At 33.5% G+C, this 26,390-nt stretch overlaps 1 protein-coding gene across 1 annotated transcript; it reads right to left on the bottom strand.

Moving 5' to 3' along the window:
- Positions 1-1,939: 1,939 nt before the first annotated feature.
- On the bottom strand, positions 1,940-26,332 carry LOC134692479 (uncharacterized). The gene is made up of 2 exons (XM_063552932.1): positions 26,179-26,332; positions 1,940-2,409 (listed from the first exon to the last, which is right to left on the bottom strand). Exons 1-2 carry the CDS (start codon positions 26,330-26,332, stop codon positions 1,940-1,942), a joined length of 624 nt encoding a protein of 207 aa, XP_063409002.1.
- Between the last annotated feature and the right edge of the window lie 58 nt (positions 26,333-26,390).

Raw genomic sequence — 26,390 nt, 5'->3', positions numbered from 1 at the left:
GAAAGTTCGTTGATTTATTTGGCGAGTAGTGCTTGGTTCAGCATGAATAATTTACCCTATCGACGCAACAGTCTCCCTCATTTTTAAGTTTATGCAATATCCTCAAATTTTGTGTGTTACCTTATTATGTGTCTTCCTAATCGATTTATGAGAACGAAACACCAATACAATACTGTTGTCTACATTCAAAGACTAAATACAACATTATCTGAATTTCTCAAAAAACAAATTTCGATGTATACATAATGCAACTTATGGATTTCATGGCTTAACAAAACAATAGATTTTATTAATCCAAGAAAAACGAATTCAAACATAACTATGTTTCACGTTTATCAAACATGGTTTCATAAACAACAAACACTATTCAAAAGTAAAATAAAAAAAATACTGAACTTAGAGCAAAATCTAATCGGAAAGTTCATAATCACATGGCAAAATCAAATAAAAATAAACATAAAATACGAATGGACAAGAACTGTCATATTTCTGACTTGGTACAGGCATTTTCAAATATAGAAAATGGTGTATAAAACCTGGTTTTATAGCGCTAACCCTCTCACTTTGATGACAGTCTCATCAAATTCCGTTGTATTTACAATGATGCGTGAACTAAACAGACATAATTAATAAAATATTAACTAGTCAAAATAGAAAATTGGTTTACCATCATTAAGGATTTACAACAAAAAATAATTAAATCACATAACAGAAAACTAAAATAAATACTTAGCTTGGTTTTTTTAAATTTCTTCTTCTCAACACATTTAATTCGTCTATTTAATTGTCAAAATTCAATAATCTTGCGTTCCATTATATTCAGCTATTCCCGGTTTGCTTGTATTTGTCACCTAAAAAGAAATAAAAGAAACATGTATGAAAGCCTTAATTCATTAGTTTGCATTAGTTGCTGTCGGTTGTTATTGTTTTTCCGTTATATTATCAAAAATCGTTCAAAATGCTTTCGCGTTTGAAATGATCCACATTTTGTCATGTCGTAGATTTTAAAGCTGACTTTACGGTTTGGGCTTTCTAATTGATGAAGACTGAATTGTGATTTCCAAGCAATTTGGACTCTGTTAGATAGTTGTCTCATTTTCAAACATATCTCATCTCTTGATTCATGAATAGTATTTCAGTTTACATGTTTGAGATTTGTCAATCAATGTCACTTTGATTTCCCATATATCTCATTAAATATAAAAAAGAAGATGTGGTATGATTGCCAATGAGACAACTATCCACAAAAGACCAAACTGACACAAACATTAACAACAATAGGTCACCGTACGGCCTTCAACAATGAGCAAAGCCCATACCGCACAGTCAGCTATAAAACCGATAAGACAATGTAAAACAATTCAAACGAGAAAACTAACGGCCTCATTTATGTAAAAAAATGAACGAAAAACAAATATGTAACACATAAACAAACGACAACCATTAAAACTTGTTTTGCGTCATTCACATCATGTATGCCTGTAAATTGATTCGAAATGAGGATTTTTTTCAGGACCAGTAAATAATGAAAAGGTTTTGATTTTGATTTTTCAAAGAAGAATTTGTTTTCTTTTATTTTTTTACCAATTAGAATCAAGGGGTTCTTTTTATTTGACTGGATTGAACCATCTGTTCATACACTAACTGTGGTATCTCAATTTTGTCTCCCACAGAAAGACAAAACTCATATGAGATTTAGTAAACTTAATATAGATACTAGGATTCAAATGTTGTATTTGACGCACATTTCGTGTAAAAAAAAGACGCATCTGTGACGCTCGCAAAAATAAAGTACGAAGTTGAAAAGTATTGAGGACTAAATATTCAAAAGACAACTGTTTACCGGGAACTGTTTCACGTCTAACCCTTAATTATTTCATTGATTTCATTATTATGCAAGTTCGGGTTAAATAGTCCTTATCGAAACCTTACTATCATATTAAAGTGCTATATCGCTGAACTCTTCACATATCTTTGATGAAAAGTCAGTGCCTGTATTCTCCTTTGGTTCTGTTTTGGTGTTAAATTTGAAACATCTTAGCCCATCAAAATAAACAACACCGCAGTCGTCAGTTTTAATACATCGAATCTCACATTCCTTGAGAGAAGATGCGTCCCAAACTGTTTGAATTTCATCATCACGTCCTTTGGCATTTTTCGTTTGGTTCATGTAACATAGAATACAACGTTTTACATAAAATTGGCTTTCACTAATATCGTCTTCAATATATTGTTGTAGTTTGTATAAAAAGCAAAAGCTATTTCTTGGAAGATATCGAATAGCCCTGCAAGCTGCATCATCGTTGCATTGATCTTCACACTGCTTAATATTCTTTACTTGTTCTGCTCGTATCAGATATTCATCCAAGCCCTTCATTCCATTAATTCTGTGGGTGTAACATTTTAAATCTAACGAAAAAAAGGAGGATTTTTGTTACACAGAATTTGAAATTTCTGCTCTAGTATAATGAATCATTCCGATTACAAAAAAGTTTAAACAAAATACTGAACTCAAAGGTAATACCAACGTCAAACATCAGCGTATAGGACTGACGTACGCCGGGCGCGGTCAAAAACCATTTACACTTCCAATACGCTAGAAATTGTGAACGTTATCAAATTGTCAATCATATTTGTATCGTGTTTAGCGACCATTTAGTGTGATTAGGGCGTACAAGAACAGTAAACATGCATTTATCAAATAACGTATGTTCATGTTTGTCTAACGTAGATAAAATGCACGTTACGAAGAAAAAAACGTCCCTTGAACGTATTCGAAAGGCGTCCAAGTCATACGAGGGACATTTATCCGTGCTTTCAATGTGTCTTGTGTAATTATGGGGTGCTTCACTGAATGAGAACATAAAACAAGCCCAGCTCCGGGTGCATGATTTTCTCGCTGCATTGAAGACCCATAGTTTGCCTTAAATCGTTGTCTGCCCTTCGGTCGGGTTGTTGTCTCATTAAAGTATTTTCCATTTCCATTCTCATTTTATTGTTTGTACTACTTCTAATTACAAGCGGTCTTGTAAGTTCACGGACATATGCAACTATATAAATGTCAGAGCAATTTTCGTTTTTGATTCGCCACGGTTGCGTTAATACGTTCACGGCGCGCTGAAACTGCGCCCGGCATAAGTTGCAAACACGCCCTGTATACGTCCAAGTAAAAGTCCAAGTAAAAGTCCAAGTAAAAGTCGAATGATCTTGAGGCGTTCGAATGGTCTTGAGGCATATACAACATGCCTTAAACGTGTCTAAAACTTATCCGTAGCGTTTTCCAACGCGCTTGTAAGGTATGTACTTTGTATTACGCGAGTGTAACTAACAGGTTTACGCTTAAAAACGCTAGAGCTAGATGAAAAGTTTAAAGCTGTATAAAAATTTTCAAAAGTTAAAGCGCTCACCTATTGTATACTTTGCATTTTGACGTACTTCAAAGTTGTGCAACGAGCGTTTCATGATTGCTGAGCGTAGTTCTTGTGTGCACTTAACGTATACAGACTTAGTCAAATTTATCTGTACGTCCAAGGCACGTCGGTCTATACGCCAATGTGTGACGCCGGCATAAGTTCAAAAAGGGGAAGTTCATAAAAAGTAACAAAATCAAACATTAAACTTTACCAACAAACGGTCCGAAAATAAAACAACTGTAAAATTTCTTACTTCCTACAGATATTTTTCATAGAGAGGGATAAATGTTCAATGTATAATCAACGATAATATTATACAAATATTCATCAGATAGGTCTCGTTAATGTGTGCTCGACCTTATTTCAAATTTGCAATGTTTTAGGATATGTATTACTTCTATATGTAAATATGCTTTTTTACTGATAAACTTAATTTACATACACTTATCATTATACTTTCAAATTACCTGACAAGTCTTTACCTTGTCTTTCTTCTGAACTCCCACACATAGCTGTACATAATGGTGAAACAGTCGAAGTCAATACCATTTTACCCGGTGTTCCCACATTGTAAACGCCAGCTGCTTGTAAAAAGGCACACAAGGCTCCGATAGCTATCATATGCACATCTCTTGCAGCAACAGGTCCAGCAACAATACCAGCATCGCGAAATCCTGCTGCTGGTATTGCCAAAAGGGTTCCAACAACTGCGCATGTGCCAACTGCTGCCAAACACGTGGTGTGACACGTGACATCTTCTCTTTTCCAATTCCATGGCCAATCTAAACCTGGTAAAATATGATGAATAAGTATTCCTAGATGCCCATAGAAATATATTTTTTTACAACATATGATGAATGAATTTCGAGCTGTTATTCTTTTCTTTGTAGTAATCTACCAATTACCATGAAATAAATTGAGAATGGAAATGGGGAATGTGTCAAAGAGACAACAACCCGACCATAGAAAAAACAACAGCAGAATGTAACCAACAGTTCTTCAATGTAGCGAGAAATTGCCGCACCCGGAGGCGTCTTTCAGCTGGCCCCTAAACAAATATATACTAGTTCAGTGATACTGAACGCCATACTAATTTCCAAATTGTACACAAGAAACTAAAATTAAAATAATACAAGACTAACAAAGTCCAGGGGTTCCTGACTTGGGACAGGCGGAAAAATGCGGCGGGGTAAAACTTGTTTATAAGGTCTCCCCCTCCCCCTATACCTCTAGCCTATGTAGAAAAATAAACGCATAACAATACGCACATTAAAATTAAGTTGAAGAGAAGTCCGAGTCTGATCTCAAAAGATGTAACGAAAGAAAATAAACAAAATGACAATAAATCATAAATAACAACAGACTACTAGCAGTTAACTGACATACCAGCTCCAGACTTAAATTAAACTGATTGAAAGATTATGATGTGGAATACACACCTGTAAATTGATGAGCTATTCGTGTTTATTATGATTTTGAGTTGTTGGATTGTCTTTTCAGTAATTTTGACCAACACGAATGTTCATGTAAAAAGATGATTATAATGCAATGGATGTAACAGGGTTTTTGTTATTGGTTAAAGTTGCCGTCAAATCCACAGTAGACCAGGCGTTACTCAGGAGGGACCCGCCTTTTTGAATTGATTGAATCAACAAAAAGATGAATACTTCTATATAATCTTAAATAAAACAACACCTACCTCGAATTCGCCGTTTTAAGGTAATTGTATCCGAATTTGAAGCGTACAGGTAACGTAATAACTTCCAGTTTGTAATTTTTCATTTGTATGACGTCACGTTTAGCCAATACGTCTTTGTGCCAAAATCATTCATGAAGTTTCGCGGATATTTTATTTGTCAAATGTAGACATTTTTTAGTTTCATCGTATTTTTTTTCTTTTTGTAATGCATTAGAATCGGAATAATAGTGCCACCATCAATTTTGATTTGAGTACTACTCAAAGAAACAGAGATAATATTTATTGCTAATCGGTTGCTAAATTATTATTTTTTTTAATTTCTAGTTCTCTAGAAACATTGTTTAAACGTTTTTTTTATATATAATACTTTCATAACATTTAGTTTGTGATAAATAGTAGAAAATTAAAATAGATTTAGTTAATTATATTTTATCTTTTTAATTGTTACTTTCAAACTTTCAAACAGAACGTATATAGCTTCTCACGGATCATAGTGTCATCAATTCAACATTTATTTTTAAACATTTTTAAGTTGCAACGATCAACTTTCTGATTCTTTTTGTGTTATTTTTTCTTAATTTAAAGACATATGGGTACACATATTTCTTTTCAAAATTCTATTGGTTGTTTATATGCAGTGATAGTCAAATCAATAATTTCCTATGCATAAACCTCTGTTATGTCAAAGTTATCTCACCTTGCATAACAACGATAGTCTTAATAATTGATCTAGTTATCAAAGGTACCAGGACTATAAATTACTACGACAGACGCGCGATTCGTCTTCATAAGACTCATCAAAGACGCTCATATCAAAATATTCATATTCATAGCCAAACAAGTACAAAGTTGAAGAGCATTGAGGATCCAAAATTCCAAAATGTTGTGTAAAATACGGCTAAGATAATCTATGCCAGGGATAAGAAAATCCTTAGTTTTTCGAAAAATTCAAAGTTTTGTAAACAGGAAATTTATAAAAAAAAAATAACCACATTATTGATATTCATGTCATCAACGACGTGTTGACTACTGGGATGGTGATACCCTCGGGGACGCAACGTCCACCAGCAGTTGCATCGACCCAGTGGTGTAAATAGTTATCAAAGGTACCAGGATTATAATTTTGTACGCCAGACGAGCGTCTCGTCATTATAAGACTCACCAGTGACGTTCAAATATTTATTATTATATTTATGTCATTTGTTGCTATATTTATACGTGTTAGATTGATGTTCTTCAGAAAAAAAGTAATGTAAACGATTGTATGGTAGCAGAATTTCATTATATTGACAAAATGTGAGAGCAAAATAAACAGACATATAAGGTTCAAGTAAAGAGGGAGGTTTGAGATCTAACAAGACATGCTTACCACGCCACGTTTTTGCGCCTGTCCCATGTCAGTAGCCTCTGGCACTTGTTAGTCTTGTTATTGTTTTGTTTTAACTTTTGATTATTTACATGATTTGGAGTTTAATATGATATCCATTTTCATTGAACTAGTAAATATTTTTGTTAAGAGATTTTCTCGCTGTGATAAAGACCCATCGGTGGGCTTCGGCTGTTTTCTACTCCTTGGTCGGGTTGTTATCTTTTTGACACATTCGCCATTTCCAATCTCAATTTTAAAATACCAAAAAATTGGGTTTATCAATCAACCTTTTGTTATAATCTTTATCATTATAAAAAATATGTTTACAAAGAAAAGCAAAATGGCAAATAAATAAACTCATCATAGATAACAGGAGTAAAAGATACTCTATAGACACTCTACAAACAAGAATGCGTTAAAACAAATAACAATCTCTTAATGTTTGCAACTTTAAACAGTATATGCCGAAGACCTGCAATAAGACATTTAAATTTGCAAGAGCTCTATGATTCACACTAATATATACATATATTAAGATCATCTATCTTTTTTTTTTTATAATTTGTGAAAAAAGTTCAAACAAAAAAAACAGCAAAATAACACAATATACCTTACCATACACCTCACTGGTTAGTAACACAACATTGAATGCTAAAATCCACAATGCTTTATCTAGTAACATCTGTATCTCTATCTAAAAATAAGTACAAGATCTGTAAAACACAAGAGTTAACACACTGAATGTCTCGCCTTCTAAACTAACCATTGATCTTATTTTGATAGTCCTAATTAAAAGCTATAACACAACTATCATATTAACTTAACATGATCGAAGAAAAGGAGGTCAAGGTCATATAAACCAAACGAAAATTACATGTACACCTTGCAATCATTCAATACAACTAATTCAGTAAACCGATTGCCTATAGTAATAGAAACAAGAATGTCTCCCCAGTACACGGATGCTCCATCTGCACTAGCATTTTCTATATTCAGTGGATCGTGAAAATGGGATAAAATCTCTAATTTGGCATTACATTCAAAATGATTGTCTCATAGGGAATTTGTTTACTAAGTTTCAAGTTGATTGGACTTCAACTTCATCAAAAACTTCCTCGACCAAAAACTTTAACCTGAAGTGGGAAAAACGACTTGACGAACGGACGAACGAACAGACGGACGAAAGAACAAACGGACGCACTACACAGACCAGAAAACATAATGCCTATAAATGGGGCATAAAATTGATCAAAACTAAAAAGACTTAACTTTGACCACTTAACCATGAAACCTGCCAGTTGGACATATACACATTACAATCATTCCATACACCAAATATAGTAGACCTATAGCATCCAGTATAAGACAAACAGTCAAAAGCAAAAAATCTAAACCATAACCACTAAACGATGAAAATGAGGTCAAGGTCAGATGACACCTGCCAGTTGGACATGTACACCTTACAATTCTGCCATACATTAAATTTACTAGATCTATTTCTTATAGTATCTGAAATATAAATGTATGGACTTGACCATCAAAATTTAACCTTGTTCACTGATCCATGAAATGTGGTCCGAGGTCAAGTGAAAACTGTCTGACGGGCATGCGAACCTTGCAAGGTACGCACATGCCAAATATAGTTATCATATTACTCATAATAAGAGAGAAATTTACATTACAAAATAAATAACTATTTTTCATGTAATCACTGAACCGTGAAAATGAGATCAAGGAACATGGACATGTGACTGACGGAAACTTCGTAATATCAGCCATTTATATACAAAGTATGAAGCATCTAGGTCTTCAACATACTAGAAGATAAAGCTTTAAAGAAGTTAGTTAACGCCGCAGCCACCGCCCCCGGATCATTATCCCTATGTCGAGCTTTCTGTAACAAAAATCGCATGCTGTACCAAAAATGAAATTAACAAGCATTCATATCAATACATAGTCCCCTACCGGGTAAAAATTTATTAAGCTGGAACAAAATGTTTTTCTAAGTCCAAGAAACATAACTGTGCACAAAATTATCAGCCAGAAACAAACATTTGAACTTAATCTGTAATTTGTCATGATAAAACTATGTACCAATAATCAATCAATATCTTCAAGCTTGGTGAAAATAAAGTGTCGAAAACACTCTAACATTAGATATGATTCATAGTTTTCTAAAATACGTTATGATGACAGATGTAAAACATTATAGATCAATTTTCTGTTAAAGTCAAATAGAATTGATAGTTCCATATATTTTTTCTTTCATTTGTCACAAACTAATATAGGTTTACAACTTATCTATAAAATGTCAACAAAGGATTTCACTTCATAAAAAAATATATATAAAGCATTCAGAAAACTAGTTTATATAGAATAACAAACAAACCTGCCACAAAATTCTTCAAACAGTTTACCAAAGAATAGAAAAAAAAATATGATTTATAATTAATATTTAATCAATTGTCCTTAAAAAGTGATTTATCTCCCTGTGTACAGAAATATGGTTTAACATAGTAATCTAACGTTAGATATAGACAACAACTCTGGACTAAATAATCATACCGGACCAAAATTGGAGTTTCATCTATAACTTGTCATGATAAAACTATATACCAAATATCAAATCAATATATAAAACAATATTGTTCCAGAACGAAGTAAAAACACTGTGGCAAACTGATATGCTAGACTGACGAATGGACAGACGGACATACAGACAGACATATAAAATTACAAACATAAAGCGCCCTTCAAGTTCGTCGTTATGGGACCAAAAGAAAATCAAACATTGTGGACTACACACTGTTTTTATCAAATTGCTCAGAACTAATTGTTTATATCATTGATTAAATAGCAAATATATTTGATATGACATGTAAGCTCGTTCAAAAATAATTTGTAGTCAATAACTAAACATAGTACAACAAAGCAATGACCTTTGTAATAACATTAACGGTACCAATTTTCCTGCACCAGATGCGCATTTCGACAATACCTGTCTCTTCAGTGATGCTCGTGGACAAAACATTTGAAATCCAAAGCTTATATAAAAGATGAAGAGCTATAATCCAAAGGGTCAAAAAAGTATTTAAAGTAAAAGATCCTAACAAAACCAAGTGATTAATTTTAATAAAGATTTAATTTTATAGGTTGCACTTTGTAAATATATAGCTGTTTCTCAAGCCACGCGTCTTTTTGGGAGATCTAGAATATTCATACAAAATTAATTTTGTTTACATACTGGTTCCCAGTTATGCTCTCTGTTTTCCGTCTCATAGAGACATAACTTGGGAAGGTTACCAGTAATTAAACATGTGCATATTGTTAACATTAAAATCTGTGGTAGCCCTTCATACGAGGTAGGGGTAGTTCTGAAAATTAGTGTTAGTTTAAACTCATTTTTGTAATGTATATTGTAGTGCATATGAACCTTTAATTCTAGGATAAGTAGGATTCATAGTAAAAGTGGTATAGTTTTAGCCGTAAAAGGAGTTCCTATGGGAAATTGCATTGCCAATATTTACAGAAATGAAACATAAATGGACCAAAGGGGGATACAATTTAATACCAGGTATGAAATACAGGACTTACAATATTTCATTATTGGCCACGAACACTTACTAACTACTCACATCAATTTGGACATAAAATTGAGAATGGAAATGAGGAATGTGTCAAGGAGACAACAACCCGCCCATAAAGCAGACAACGGAAGAAGGTCACCAACAGGTCTTCAATGCAGCGAGAAATTCCCGCACCCGGAGGCGTCCTATAGCTGGCCCCTAAACAAATATATATACAAGTTCAGTGATAATAAACGCCATACTAAACTCCAAATTGTACACAACAAACTAAAATTAAAGATAATTCAAGACTAGCAAAGGCCAGAGGCTCCTGACTTTGGACAGGCGCAAAAATGCGGCGGGGTTAAACATGTTTATGAGATCTCAACCATTCCCCTATAATTCTAGCCAACGCAGAAAAGTAAACGCATAACAATACTCACATTAAAATTCAGTTCAAGAGAAGTCGGAGTCTGATGTAAAAAAAATGTAACCAAAGAAAATAAACAAAATGACAATAATACATAAATAACATCAGACTACTAGCAATTAACTGACATGCCAGCTCCAGACTGCAATTAAACTGATTGAAAGATTATGTCCTCATCATATGAATATCAGGCACAATCCTTCCAGTTAGGGGTTTAGTATCATACCATCATAACATATATGAGAAGAACATAACCCGTGTCATACCAACAACTGATTTTTAAATAAATGTGTTTAGTTCCTATGCACAGACCCTATATGTGAATCAATATTCACGCCAAAATATGTAATCTTTAATGAACTGACAACAGTATCGTAACTATATCCCTTCTAAATAAGTCTATTTAAATTTTTTTTTAGCTTTTGAGGTGAATACTGACATTTTTGTGCTTTATAAAGAATATTTCCATAAAAAAATGGATGTGAAATACCTGAACGTATAAGAAGTATGCATGTTGAGCTAAATCAACGAATGATGTCCTTATACCGATGATAAAATTTAGTAAATGTTTTGACTAGTTTGTGATATCGAAAACCCTGGTGTAATAACTTTTCAGTAATACATAAATTTTTCTTGTTGAAATCTTAAACATTGTTACATACAGGATCGAATCGTACAAGTTGAGACATAAAAACACCGTAAGATGGTGACAAGGGAACGTCACCATCTAGAAATGGATAATTAACGATAGGAAAGGAGAAATTTATCATAAATTTTAGTATTAAGCTTTCCGTTAATGATATAGATATCAAGATCGAGAAAAGGGCAGTGGTCATTCTTAGTATTAGCTTTATTTTAAGTAAGTTCAACAAGAAGTCGTCATTATTGAGAGCCAAAATATCATCCAAATATCTAAAAGTATTATTAAATTTGTGTATCAGATGTTGTTTCGATGGATCTTTGCTGATTTTTGTCATAAATTGTAACTCATAGCAGTACAAAAACAGGTCCGCGTTAAGTGTTGCACAGTAAGTCCCCATTGGAATTCCGATAATATGACCATATACGGAATCTCCAAAGCGAACAAAAATGTTATCTAGTAAAAATTCAAGGGCAGATATAGTACAAAACATATTTAGTCAGACGTGTTAAAAGTTCCGCGATTATATCATATCCAACTATAGCAGTCATCACGTGACTTTTGGGACGTCACACATCACCCGTATCAAGCCCAAGTAAATTGTATAGAAATGCATAGGGGCTTTCTGGAATCGATGAAATACATTACTTTAAGTTTATGATACTAAAAGTGTGGGTCTTTGTAGTAATTCCTCATATATTTAGAAATATAAATATTCCTTTTGGAATAGTTTAAATTTTGATCTTCTCCCTTCCAAATGCTTTTGAAAATTTGTCTTGTTGCCTCGATAGTTCACACTGTTAAATCATACAACTACGATACATATTGGACTTTCTGTCGTCTTTAACCTTAAATTGCGATTCAACAAAACAGATGGAATAATTGTGGGTCTTTGTGCGTATTATAATATTCATAAATATTTAAAATATCGTATAGAGAATAGTTTAATTTTCTATTATGTCCCTTCCAAATTGATTTGAAAATAAGCTATTTTCAGAAAATCTGCTTTTATTTTTCAAGATGGCGACCAGATTGACAGCGTCGGGCGACATGGTAAAAATATTATTTGTACGATTTTTACTATGAAAATTAAAAAACTGTTGGATGCTCGCGTTTTCATTCATTGTCTTACCTTAAAGCAGCATGTAATCGAACATGCTGTTGTTATTTTTATAAAGTTTTGAAAAATGGCGAACAAATAATTTTCAAACGTAGAGGATGTTCGACACTTATTTTGTTAATGCACATAATTCAATTTATTTTCTCTGTTTATATTGCAATTAAATATGACACGTTATTGTAACTATACGAATAGCCATAGCAAGATTAAGGAGATATTAATTAAGTCATAACATCAACGTGATCAAAGAAAACAAACATGGCACCTAATCACGATGTAAGTTTTGACAATACCCATGTAGATGCATGTTTTGACAATAACTATGCCGGTAAGTGTTGTCCGATTATCAATGAAATTCTTTGTTATATTATTTCATATTCATAAAAGAAGACATCGAATGGATATAAACCGAGCTGAACTTAATATATTTTTCAATTTTCTTTAAATAATTCATCAGGTAACCAGTATAAAAATCCTAATTGAACCAGTCACATGCAGAGTTATCGAATGTGATTATGACTGTAATAGTTGCATATGACTCTCCATTTTAAAAATAAGGAGAAAATTCCTTAACAAAATGTATCTATACTTTTTTTCTAAATCCTATATAATACTATATAAATGACAATAAATGATATATAGATATATGAAGATGTGTTATGAGTGCCAATGAGTCAACTCTCCATCCAAGTCACAATATAAAAGTTAACCATTATAGGTAAAGCTACGGTCTTCAACACGGAGCCTATGCTCACACCGAACAGCAAGTTATAAAGGGCCCCACAAATTACTAGTGTATAACCATTCAAACGGGAAACCCAAAGGTCTTATAACATGTATAATACATAACAGCAGTAGCCCATCTCAACCATCAACTATTTTCTGCGCAGTAGTTATGATAAGCTAAGCATTAATATCATCAAATACTAATTAATCAATACGCTATTCATGTTTTTCCTAAAACTTTTTATTGAAACGATTAACTTTTTCAGTGAATATTATAATCAAAAAATCTACAAGAACCAGAGGTTCTCGTCATGGTCGATTTTTGTTATTGTACTTTTGTTAAATTTGGATGCAAGTCTTCAGTCAATATGTATGTAAAAGAGGAGCGAAAGATACCAGAGGGACAGTCAAACTCATAGATCGAAAACGAACTGAAAACGCTATGTCTAAAAATAAAAAAACAAACAGACAAGTAATAGTATACATGATTCAACTTAGAAAACTAAAGACTTAACAACACGAACCTCAACAACAAAATTGGGATGATCTCAGGTCCTCCGGAAGGGTACGCAGATCCTCCTCCACATATGGCACATATAAGGTGTATCATATACGATGACACGTTTTAGATAAAATGTACGATGGCCAAAACTTAGAACTCGGTCAAATCTTTCCTTTTACCAGTACAGTAAGTTTCGTGGATCTCTTGTAAGTTCGTAAGTCATCTTCGAAATGTAAATTAACAAAAAATGAAGAACACCGGGGAAAATTCAAAACGGAAAGTCCCTTATCAAATGGCAAAATCAAAAATGCATACACAATCAAACGGCTTAGTACAAGCTTTTGAACGATCTTATGACATCTGATGATGTTTCCGGTAAGCTTTTCATCAGTATTATCATCAATTACTTTCACAAATTATCTCTATATATAGTATATTATTTAAACCTAAAATACATAAGCAATGCAGGCATGTATCATATGTGTGTGTACAACAAATTCAGACAACATGTGCATTTAAATACTGTTCATGCTCCCGAGTAACAGTCAGGATTCTACTTCGTCAAAAGTATCTCCCCATTACTCCAGTTCATTTTCACAATCGTAGAAATGGAAGCCATTGTAGGGATGACGTGCTGTCAATTTTGCTCTTGGATACCGATAAATTTATCCACATTGCACCATTACAATCCTTATATGTCAGTTGTTTTTTAAAAGACAAATGTATCAACTAGCTAATGAGCACCAGGTAATGATCTTGTCTGCATTAATTCAACTTAAAATTATTGTCTGATCGGTTGTCAGGTGGAATTTTAAAAAAATCATAAATATTTAAAACTAGAGGCTCTAAAGAGCTTGTGTCGCTCACCTTGGTCTATGTGAATATTAAACAAAGGAAGCAGATGGATTCATGACAAAATTGTGTTTTGGTGATGGTGATGTGTTTGTTGATCTTACTTTACTAAATATTCTTGCTGCTTACAAGTACATTTTTTTGTATCTCTATCTATAATGAACTTGGCCCAGTAGTTTCAGTGAATAATGTTAGTAAAAATTTACAAATTTTATGAAAATTGTTAAAAATTGACTATAAAGGTCAATAACTCCTTAGGGGGTCAATTGACCATTTCGGTCATGTTGACTTATTTGTAAATCTTACTTTGCTGAACATTATTGCTGTTTACAGTTTATCTCTATCTATAATAATATTCAAGATAATAACCAAAAACAGCAAAATTTCCTTAAAATTACCAATTCAGGGGCAGCAACCTAACAACCGGTTATCCGATTCATCTGAAAATTTCAGGGCAGATAGCTCTTGACCTGATCAACAATTGTACTTCCTGTCAGATTTGCTCTAAATGCTTTGGTTTTTGAGTTGAAAGCCAAAAACTGCATTTTACCCCCATGTTCTATTTTTAGCCATGGCCGCCATCTTGGTTTGTTGGTCGAGTTACCGGACACATTTTTCAAACTAGATACCCCAATGATAATTGTGGCCAAGTTTTGTTAAATTTGGCCAAGTAGTTTCAGAGGAGAAGATTTTTGTAAAAGATTACTGAGATTTACGAAAAATGGTTAAAAATTGACTATAAAGGGCGATAACTCCTAAAGAGGTCAACTGACCATTTTAATCATGTTGACTTATTTGTAGATCTTACTTTGCTGAACATTATTGCTGTCTACAGTTTATCTCTATCTATAATAATATTCAAGATTATAACCAAAACAGTAAAATTTCCTTAAAATTACCAATTCAGGGGCAGCAACCTAACAACGGAAATTCCGATTCATCTTAAAATTTCAGGGCAGATAGATCTTGACCTGATAAACAATTTTAACCCCCATTTCAAATTTGCTCTAAATGCTTTGGTTTTTTAATTATATGCCAAAAACTGCATTTGACTCCCATGTTCTATTTGTAGCCATGACCGCCATCTTGGTTTGTAAGCCGAGTTACCGGACACATTTTTTAAACTAGATACCCCAATGATGATTATGGCCAAGTGTGAATTAATTAGGCCCAATAGTTTCAGAGGAGAAGATGTTGCTAAAAGATTACTGAGATTTACGAAAAATGGTTAAAAATTGAATATAAAGGGCAATAACTCCAAAAGAGGTCAACTGACCATTTTGGTCATGTTGACTTATTTGTAAATCTTACTTTGCTGAACACTATTGCTGTTTACAGTTTATCTCTATCTATAATAATATTCAAGATAATAACCAAAAACAGCAAAATTTCCTTAAAATTACCAATTCAGGGGCAGCAACCTAACAACCGGTTATCTGATTCATCTGAAAAATTCAGGGCAGATAGATCTTAACCTAATAAACAAATTTATGTCGATCAGATTTGCTCTAAATGTTTTGGTTTTTGAGTTATATGCCAATGCATTTTACCCCTATGATCTATTCTTAGCCATGGCGGTCATCTTGGTTGATTGGCCGGGTCACCAGACACATTTTTTAAACTAGATACCCCAATGATGGTTGTGGCCTAGTTTATTTAAATTTGGCCCAGTAGTTTCAGAGGAAAGATTTTTGTAAAAGTTAACGCAGGACGACGACGGAGACGACGGACGCCGGACGCCAAGTGATGGGAAAAGCTAACTTGGGCCTTCAGGCCAGGTGAGCTCAGAAATCTAATTAGATATTTAGTGGAAGGCAGACTAGATCTTTTAAGAGGTTAAAGAATAAACCGTAGTTATCACTAACAAAAAAATTTAATTTTTCGAGGATATGCATTTTCGTCATCCAACTTGAAAGACTGTCGTCAAGTACTTTTAGTAAATAAATAGCTATACGAACACACCTTCTCTGTTTTTGCGATTCATTAGATAGGTATTTTACCTGACCCATATATTTCATCTTTTAGTACTGTGATTTTTTATGTTATAAAGTCAACCTGTAGCTTTGATATATAAAAATGATAGAATCTGAAGCGAGACGATGTATGAAATATTCCTATTTTTTGCGATATCAAGACAAAATATTCAACTCAAACACGGCCTAACATTAAAAGGTGCACTCGATTTTCTCTTTTCGATACAATTGTTACCAATTTTTTGGATTTTTTTCTTGAGTAACATAATGGAAGGGCAAACACGAAAAATACTGATCTTTTAGCTTGATGTTTTCCGACCGTGGTAAAAAATCTAAAAAAAATCCGAGGTTATGAATTTTTTTCTACATCCAACTTGAAAGATACCCATGTCGACGACTTGATATCTAATTGTTCTGCTTAACTATGTACTAGATACATTGAAAACTTATGCAAATGGTGTTTTTAAAATAAAACACTTCGTAATTGAGAATAAAATTGTCATTTCATTTGATTCTATTAACTTTTAAAATGTTTGTCACTATAGTAAACATTACAGTAAGCATTTATCGCCTTCTCTAACAAAGAGTTTCGATTATTTTGTTCTATTTCAACCGGGTTTGCACCTGGTAATGTGATTCCTTTGTTGACTTTATATTGTTGATGTGTTTCCCTCGGTTTTAATTTTACCCCAGATTTGTTTTTTTCTCAACCGTTTTATGACTTTTGAACAGCGGTATACTACTGTTGCTTTTCTTCACACATTCAATATGACGCTTCGTGTATTTTTAAGTCTGATTTCCAGTACACAAGTATCAAAAAGATATGGCTTCTATTACATTTGAATACATTTATCGATGTATGCTATTTAGCAGATACTAGTACAGTATTTAATTGTGTCTTGTTGTTTTACGTAGAATATATGATATTATGCATAAAATTAAAATAATAACAAAGTGCAGAAATTACCTTTCCTGTTAAATATCGAACATGTACACTGTTGTCAAGCAGGGAATGACAACAAATGCAGTCCGAGACGGCAGTTTAAATTTGTTTAATGCGCTCTAATGGTTTTTAAATATAATTAAATGGGGAAAACCCCTTCACAGAAATAGCATGTTTGTGATTTGTTGATAGTTATATATACCAATATGGTAAAAACAATTTGCTAAATAAAACTGTTTCTATAAAATTAGTGAAACTGGATTTTAATGTTTGTATGCACAGCATATTTTCAAAATCAAAAATGCAGGGCAATGTAGAATTTTAGGAGTTGTATATGTGTCTTCATTTATAATCAATCAAACTAAAATCAAACAAATTTTACTTTTCATTATCTTATCCTTTAGTCTATTTGAAAATTCAATGTGATCACTGTTTTCTTTAAACATGTATAAAATTTGACTTTCGGTGTTGAACAAGCCTTATGCATGTTTTCTAAAGACTCGTGTTGTGAACACATAAATTTCTTTTACAGTCAATTTCAATCAGTATGTAAGCAAAGGTAATATACTTGGTTAGCTTGTCTGCTAGCTGAACCGTGAAGACATTGCTAAATTAGGTAAACTACCCTCCATTGAGAGTAGACTAGTCTGACAGATAACAAATCAATCTGTATCTTTATGTAGGACTAGGCTACTTCGAAAACAGTGTGGTATACCTTATCTAACAATCCTACCTCCATGACAAATATGTTGTTGTCCCCGCAGATAAATTTTAAAGTCCCAAACAACATCGTTTTTGTGTGTAAAACTCATAACATTAAAAGCTTGATAAACGAATAAGTCATTGAGAATTCACTTGGAAACTCAACATACTGTAAACCAACTTATTTTCGCGAGCGATTTATTTTCGCGACTTTCGCGAGTAGAAAAATAACGCGAATATAAATCGTCGAAAAGATGTACAACTTGGATCTTTCCTTATTAAACCACATCATGTAAATCAGGAAATCGTGAAATTTAATAGCCGCGGAGTGCTCAAGAAAAGGTGAAACGCGAAATAATGTATCCGCGAAAATAAGTTGGTTTACAGTATACCCTCACGACACTTACCAAAGAGGAATCCTGAATAATCATAGGTATATATGTGCTATATTAACATCTATTTTATCAGCAATCAAAGCCGGGCTTCAAAGTTATGTGAAACTGCTTATTCTAGAGGTTGCATGAATCAGATGTGGATACTAAAAAATCCCAGAGATCTTTTAGAGTACATACAATCTAACCCTATTTCATATTGCAATAGTATTAAACCATTTGAATTTTCTACACACCTATTCCACATTCTAAACTAAAAGACAAATTGAAAGAGTTGCTTTGTTTCCTAAACTAGAGGCTCTCAAGAGCCTGTTTCGCTCGACTGACTCTATTTGGGTTTTTGAAATCATATAAAAACAGATAAAATGTGGCTGCAAAGTAACAACACTTGGCCAGCACCTCAGAAGAAAAGGACTATTTATGCTATGTTTGATTTCATTCAATTCCATGGTTCTCTAAAAGAAGACTTTTATATGCATTTTCCTTAGGGTCCTATGTTAAACTAAGCCCCCCGCTGGCAGCCATCTTGGATGATGGATCGGAGACAAAGTAACAACACTTGGTCAGCATCTCATAAGGAACATTCATGCCATGTTTGGTTTCATTCCATTCAGTGGTTCTCTAGAAGAAGTCATTTGTATGCATTTCCCATAGGGTCATATGTTAAACTAATTCCCCGGCTGGCGGACATCTTGGATGATGGATCAGCTACAAAGTAACAACACTTGGTCAGCACCTCATAAGGAACATTCATGCCATGTTTGGTTTCATTCCATTCAGTGGTTCTCTAAAAGAAGTTCAAAATGTAAAATGTTAACGACGACGACGGACGACAGACGACGGACGCCAAGTGATGAGAAAAACTCACTTGGCCCTTCGGGCCAGGTGAGCTAAAAAGAATGGCCAACGTAGATCCAATTATCTTGTCTTAGGGAGGGATTAATCCGACTTTGTAAAGAATCAATCTGTGTCCCTCTTCTTGCCGACTTGTTTCTTTATTATTATGAGGCTGGACTCTTACAGGAACTTCATAGGAAGAAAGATAAGAAGTTAGCAATAACCTTTAACTTTACTTTCCGCTATATAGATGATGTTCTCTCATTAAGTAATTCAGAATTTGGTGACTATGTTGAACCCCATCGAACAAGAGATAAAAGATACAACAGATACAGTTTAGTCGGCCTCATATCTTGACTTACATCTAGAAATTGACAATGACGGTCAGTTGGAAATAAAACTTTACGATAAAAGAGATGATATCAGCTTTCCAATTGTGAACTTTCCATTTCTAAATAGCAACATTCCAGCAACACCTTCATACGGGGTATATATCACTCAATTGATACGAGTTTCCCGTGCTTATATTTCCTATCATGATTTTCTTGATAGAGGGTTGCCGATCACAAGGAAGCTATTTAACCAAGAGTTCCAAATGGTGAAGTTGAAATCATCCCATCGTAAATTTTACGGACGCCATCACGAGTTGGTTGACCGTTATGAAATCAACGTTTCACATATGATATCGGATATGTTCCTTGCGTCGTAACTACAATCCCCTTTCCTTTAATGAATGTGACCAACTGAATTAAACTATTTACCGTTTTTTTTATAACATGAGCAACACGAGGAGATCTGCCTTCCCTTCCAGAGCACCTGATATCACCCCTAGTTTTTGCTGGGATTCGTGTTGTTTATTCTTAAGTTTTCTATGTTGAGTCATGTGTACTATTGTTTGTCTGTTTGTCCTTTTCATTTTTAGCCATGTCGTTGTCAGTTTATTTTCGATGTATGACTTTGACTGTCCCTCTGATATCTTTCGTCCCTTTTTTTGCTTCAATGAATTCCGTTCAAAAATGGTATATTTCATTCGTATCTGCATTTCTTAAAGGGAAATGTCTCTTATATTTACAAAAATGAAAGAGGGTCTTCAGAAATTTCAGACTTGGTACATGAATCTAAAGAAAAATGGTGGATTGAACCTGGGTTTGTTGCTAGCCAAATCTCGCAATTTATGGCAAAACGTTCGTTTGCTTAAAAGATATAAGCCATATATTTAAGATTAGTTTTTACGCTATATATATCAGAGGCGGATTTAGGGGGCCAGAGGCCCGGGCCCTCCCTTTTGAGTAAAACATGTGGTTGCTTATATAGGGAATCACTGAAGCGTGAAGCTATCGGGCCCCCTCTTAGGTATCCAGTGGGCCCCCACTTATGAAAATTTCTTGATCCGCCACTGTATATTGCAAGCAAATGTTTTTGAGAAACATAGAACGTCATTTGATTATATAATATTTGATATTTTGGTTTGACTAATGAAGATATTTGTTAATCTGTATGTTACTCCTTACCATAAAAATATTATCAAATGTCAAGGAAAATATAGTCCGTATTTTCACAAATATGATGTGATGTTAGTACAACACTGGGAGTATATGCATTGCCAACCCGAAAGAAGTTATTTCTATAATGTAGCTTTTCAAAAACTTTCATAATAAATTATGTTGATAGTTACATTTTTATCATTTCAAAATAGTGTGATGTGAAAATTTCACCAACTTAACATACATTGTACAGAACTTAAATACTTTGAAATTTTCTCCCTATATTTGCTCCCTTAGTTTTTTTATGGATACAACTAAACTAGAGGGTATGCATTATATATTGATCTTTTTGTCGGTATTGACACAGATGGACGACTACAAACTAGAATATTTTATAAACGTGATGAATTCAACAGGTTTCCGATTATCAATTACCTATTTCTAGAAAGTAAAATATCATTTTTTCTATTCGAATGGTTAATACATAACTGAATCTGAATACGATATGTTTGCTCCAAGATCAAATACATGTACATACATGTTTTCGCCGTCTCCTATCTTTCAATATATAAACTGTGGTCTATAAATTCACCTGAGAACAATTCTGGATTCTGACATTTCGTAATGTTTATGGCGAGAAGTGCTTGGTAGAGCAGGAATAACTTACTCTATCGACGCATCAGTATCCGTCCTTTTAAATTGCATGCAATATCCTGATATTCAGTTTGTTGCCTTAGTACTATATGTGTCTTCCTAATCGATTTATGAGATACAATACTGTTGTCTAAATTCAAAGACGAAATACAACTTTATCTGAATTTCTCTTATTTCGGTGTATACATAATCAGATAATGCAACTTATCAAGGATTTCATGGTTTTACAAAAAAAAAGGTTTTTACTACTCTAAGAAAAAAAGAATTAAAACAGAAATATGTTGAACATTTATCTAAAATGGTTTCATAAACAACAAATACTATTCAATACTATCTAGTCACAAAAGATAAATTGGTTCACCGTGATTAAGGATTTGCAGCTAAAATTTTTTAAATCACATAACAGAAAACTAATATAAATATATTAAATTGGTTTTTTAACATTTCTTCTCATTTTATTCATCAATTACTTGTCAAAATTCAATAATCTTGCACTATTCTATTATATTCAGCTATTCTCGTTTTTCTTGTATTTGTCACCTAAAAAGAAATAAAAGAAACATATTTGATAGCCTTAATTCATTGGTTTTCATTAGTTACTGTCGGTTGTAATTGTAATTGTAAAAATCAGGCGAAATGCTTTCGCGTTTGAAATTATCCACATTTTGTCATGTAGTGGCTTTTAAAGCTGACTATACGGTATGGGTTTTCTCATTGTTGAAGACTGTATGGTGACATCCAAGCAGCAATTTGGACTCTGTTAGATAGTTGTCTCATTTTCAAACATATCACATCTCTTTATTCATGAATAGAATTTCAGTTTATATGTTTGAAATTTGTCAATTTATGTCACTTTGATTTCCCATATATCTCATTAAAACTTGTATTGCATCATTCACGCCATGATTGCCTGTAAATCGATACGAAATGAGTTTGTTTTTTACAGACGTCGTATCATACTTTCTTTCAAGTTTTAACAAATTGCCAATAAAGGTTGAGATGTACATGAGTAAGAAAATAGACTAGCACTGATCAGGAAGCACCATCTTTGATATCTGATCAATTTAAAATTAGGTTTGGTGTTGATGGGTCCTGCTCTTCTCCGAGGGCAAGTAAATTATCAAAAGGAAAAAATGTTTTCTTTTTATTACCAATATTAGAACTGTGGTATCTCAATTGTCTCTCCCACGAAAAGACAAAATTCATATGAAGATTAAGTATTAAACTCATCAAAGATACCAAGATTGTGTTTGCGCCAGACGCGCTGTTCATCTATAAAAGACTCATCAATGACGATCTAATAAAAAAAAGTTAAAAAGGCAAAATGAAGTACGAAATTGAAGAGCATTAAGGACTAAAAGTTCCTAAAAGTTAAAGACAATTGGCCTTGTTGCCGAAATCGGTTTTACTTCCGACGATTAATTTTTTCATAGATTTCATTAATATGCAAATCCAGGACAAATAGTCTTAATAAAAATCTTACCATCATATTCAAGTGCTATATCGCTGAACTCTACACATATCTTTGCTGAAAAATCAGTGCCTTTACTTTCCTTGAACTCAGTTTTGGGATTGAATTTGAAACATCTCAGTCCATCGAAATGAACAGCACCGCAGTCGTCAGTTTTAATACATCGAATCTCGCATTCCTTGAGAGAAGATGCTTCCCAAACTGTTTGAATTCCATCACCACGTCCTTTAGCATTTTTCGTTGCGTTCATGTAACATAGAATACAACGTTTTATATAAAATTGGCTTTCGCTGATATCGTCTTCAATATATTGTTGAAGCTTGTATAAAAAGCAAACGCTGTTTCTTGGAAGATATCGGAAGGCCCTGCAAGCTGCATCATCGTTGCATTGATCTTCACACTGCTTAATATTCTTTACTTGTTCAGCTCGTATCAGATATTCATCCGAGCCCTTCATTCCATCAATTTTATGGGTAAAACATTTTAAATCTGGCACAAAAAAATAGAAAAACACCTTTTTGTTAAAAAAAAAAAACACCTGAAATTTCACTATTCCAGTATTATGAGTCATCCCGAGTACAAAAAAAGTAACTGACCTCCAAGATAAGTTAAACTAGAGGCTCTAAAGAGCATGTGTCGCTCACCTTGGTCTATGTGCATATTAAAGATTAATGACAAGATTGTGTTTTGGTGCTGGTGATGTTTTTGTAGATCTTACTTTATTGAACAATCTTGCTGCTTACAATTATCTTTATCTATAATGAAATTGGCCCAGAAGTGACAATAGAAAATTACTCCTTAAGGGGTCAATTGAATACTTTGATCCAGTTGGCTTATTTGTAGCTCTTACTTTGCTGTACAGTATTGCTATTTACAGTTTATCTTTATCTATAATCCTATTGAAGACATTAACCAATAGATCTTGACCTAATGAACAATTTTTTCACAGCAGATTTTCTCTAAATGCTTTGGTTTTCAGAGATATCAGCCAAAAACTGCATTTTACCCTATGTACTATTTGTAATCATAGCGTGCATCTTCTTTCACCAGCCGGGTCATCGGACATATTTTTCAAACAAGATAGCCTAATGATAATTGTGGACAAGTTTGGTTAAATTTGTCTTAGAAGCTTCAAAGGGAAAGATTTTTGTAAAAGATTACAAAATTTACAAAAAATTGTTAAAAATTGACTATAAAGGGCAATTACTCCTCAAGGGGTCAACTGACCATTTTGGTCATGTGGACTTATTTGTAGATCTGACTTTGCTGAACATTATTGCTGTTTACAGTTTAAACATATCTATAATAATATTCAAGATAATAACAAAAAACGGCAAAATTTCCTTCAAATTACCAATTGGGGGCAGCAACCCAACAACAAGTTCTTTAGTTCAAATGAAAATTTCAGGGCAGATAGATCTTGACCTAATCAACAATTTAACTCTGTCAGATTTGCTCTTAACGCTTTGGTTATAGAGATATAAGCCAAAATCTACACTTTACCCCTATATTCTATTTTTAGCCATGGCGGCCATCTTGGTTAGTTTGCCGGGTCATCGGACACATTTTTTAAACAATATACCCCAATAATGATTGTGGCTCAGTTTGTTATAATTTGGCCCAGTAGTTTCAGAGGAGAAGATTTTTGTAAAATTTAACGACGACGGACGACGACGACGAACGACGGACGCAAAGTGATGAGAAAAGCTCACTTGGCACGTGGGGCTAGGTGAGCTGAAAACGGGAAGTTCATAAAAACTAACAAAATCAAACATTAAACTTTACCGACCAACGGTACAAATGAACAAGAGGCTTTTAAGAGTTTGAATCGCTAACCTGATATGTTATGCTAAAATCTTTCCACAATGATATTTTTGCTTTTCAATATACATTAATGAGTGTCTTTTAAATTCCATTTAAATGCCCCAAAAGGCGCAAGACAGGGCCGACCTGCAAGGGCTTTATAGCCAGTCAAGGTCGTTAAAAACTTCCATTTGTTGTAAATGTTCTTTTTATCAGTCATATTTTCTACAAACTCGAAAAAATGCATTTTACCCCCAAAGTTCCATTTTAGTCATAGTGGCTTTGTTTCTTGACGTACAAGGAAATAAAATACAAATTTTATACAAGATATTCTGAAACTCATTCAGCCTAAGTTTTGCTGGAATTGATTCAGCAGTTTTAAAGCAACCAAACCAGATGAATAAATTCAGAAAAAGTGTCTTTAAAGGGCAGAAACTCCTTAAGGGAGTTTGACAATTTTGGTCATAGTACTTTTTAGTAGATCTAGATCTTACTTTGCTGAACATTTTTGCTGTTTACAGTCTATCTTTTATCATAAATAATATCCAAGATAATAACTAAAACTTCAAAGTTTCTTACAATTACCAATTAGCGGCAGCGAACCAACAATAGATTGATAGATTCATCTGAAAATTCCATGGCTAATAGAACTTGACCTAATGAACTATTTTACTTCATATCAGATTTGCTCTAAATGCTTTAGTGTTTGAGTTATAAGCCAAAAACTGCATTTTACCCCAATGTTCTATTTCAGCCATGGCGGCTGTGTTTTTTTTGACAGAACAGAACATAACACACAAACTTTATTCTAGATACCCTAAGGATCATTCAGCTAAATTTTGGTTTGAATTAGTTTAGTAGTTTCAGAGGAGAAGATTTTTTTAAAGTTAGATAACCGAATTGTTTTTAAAATTCAATAACTCCTTAAGCGGTCAATTGACAATTTCATTCATTTAACTTATTTGTAGATCTTACTTTGTTGTACATTTTTGCTGTTCACAGTTTATCTTTATCATTAATAATATTCAAACTAATAACCAAAAACTTCAAATTTTCCATTAAATTACCAATTTAGTGGCAGCAACCCAACAATCGGATATCAGATTCATCTGAAGTTTCAGGGCTGATAGAACTTTACCTAATTAACAGATTTACCCCATGTCAAATTTGCTCTAAATGCTTTGGTTTTTGAGATATAAGACACAAGTTGCATTTTACCCTTATGTTCTATTCAAAGCCAGTGCGGCCAGGTTTTAAGACGAAACAGATAATAAAACACAAAATTCATTCTAGATACCCTAAAAATCATTCAGCTAAAGTTTGAAAGGAATGGTTCAGTAGTTTTAAAGGAGAATATCTTTGAAATAGTTTACCCCAGACGGACGACGACGGACGACGACAGAAATTTGTCGGACAGTGATAGATGTCCAATGTATAACCTAGAATCATATGACACAAATTTTCAGCAGTCTCATAAAAGTGTCCTCGAGTTAATTTCCAATTTTACAGTGTTTTAAGATATGTATGCTCTGCTTTTTCGCTGTAAATTTCATTTTACATACAATGATCATAATACTATCGCATTATCTGAGAAAAAAATACCTTGTCTTTCCTCTGAACTTCCACATATAGCTGCACACAATGGCGCAACAGTCGAAGCCAATATCATTTTACCCGTTGTTCCAACACCGTAAACGCCAGCTGCTTGTAAATAAGCAAACCAGCCTCCGGCCTGCACCACTCCTATCATAGACATAATTTTAGCAGCAACAGAACCAGCAACAACACCTGCAGCGCCAAATCCTGCTGCTGCT

This window comes from Mytilus trossulus, chromosome 12 (assembly GCF_036588685.1).
Source record: "Mytilus trossulus isolate FHL-02 chromosome 12, PNRI_Mtr1.1.1.hap1, whole genome shotgun sequence".
In the NCBI taxonomy this organism is placed as follows: Eukaryota; Metazoa; Mollusca; class Bivalvia; order Mytilida; family Mytilidae; genus Mytilus; species Mytilus trossulus.
Note: the sequence above shows the minus strand (reverse complement) of the source record. Positions and strands in the feature narration are given on the sequence as shown.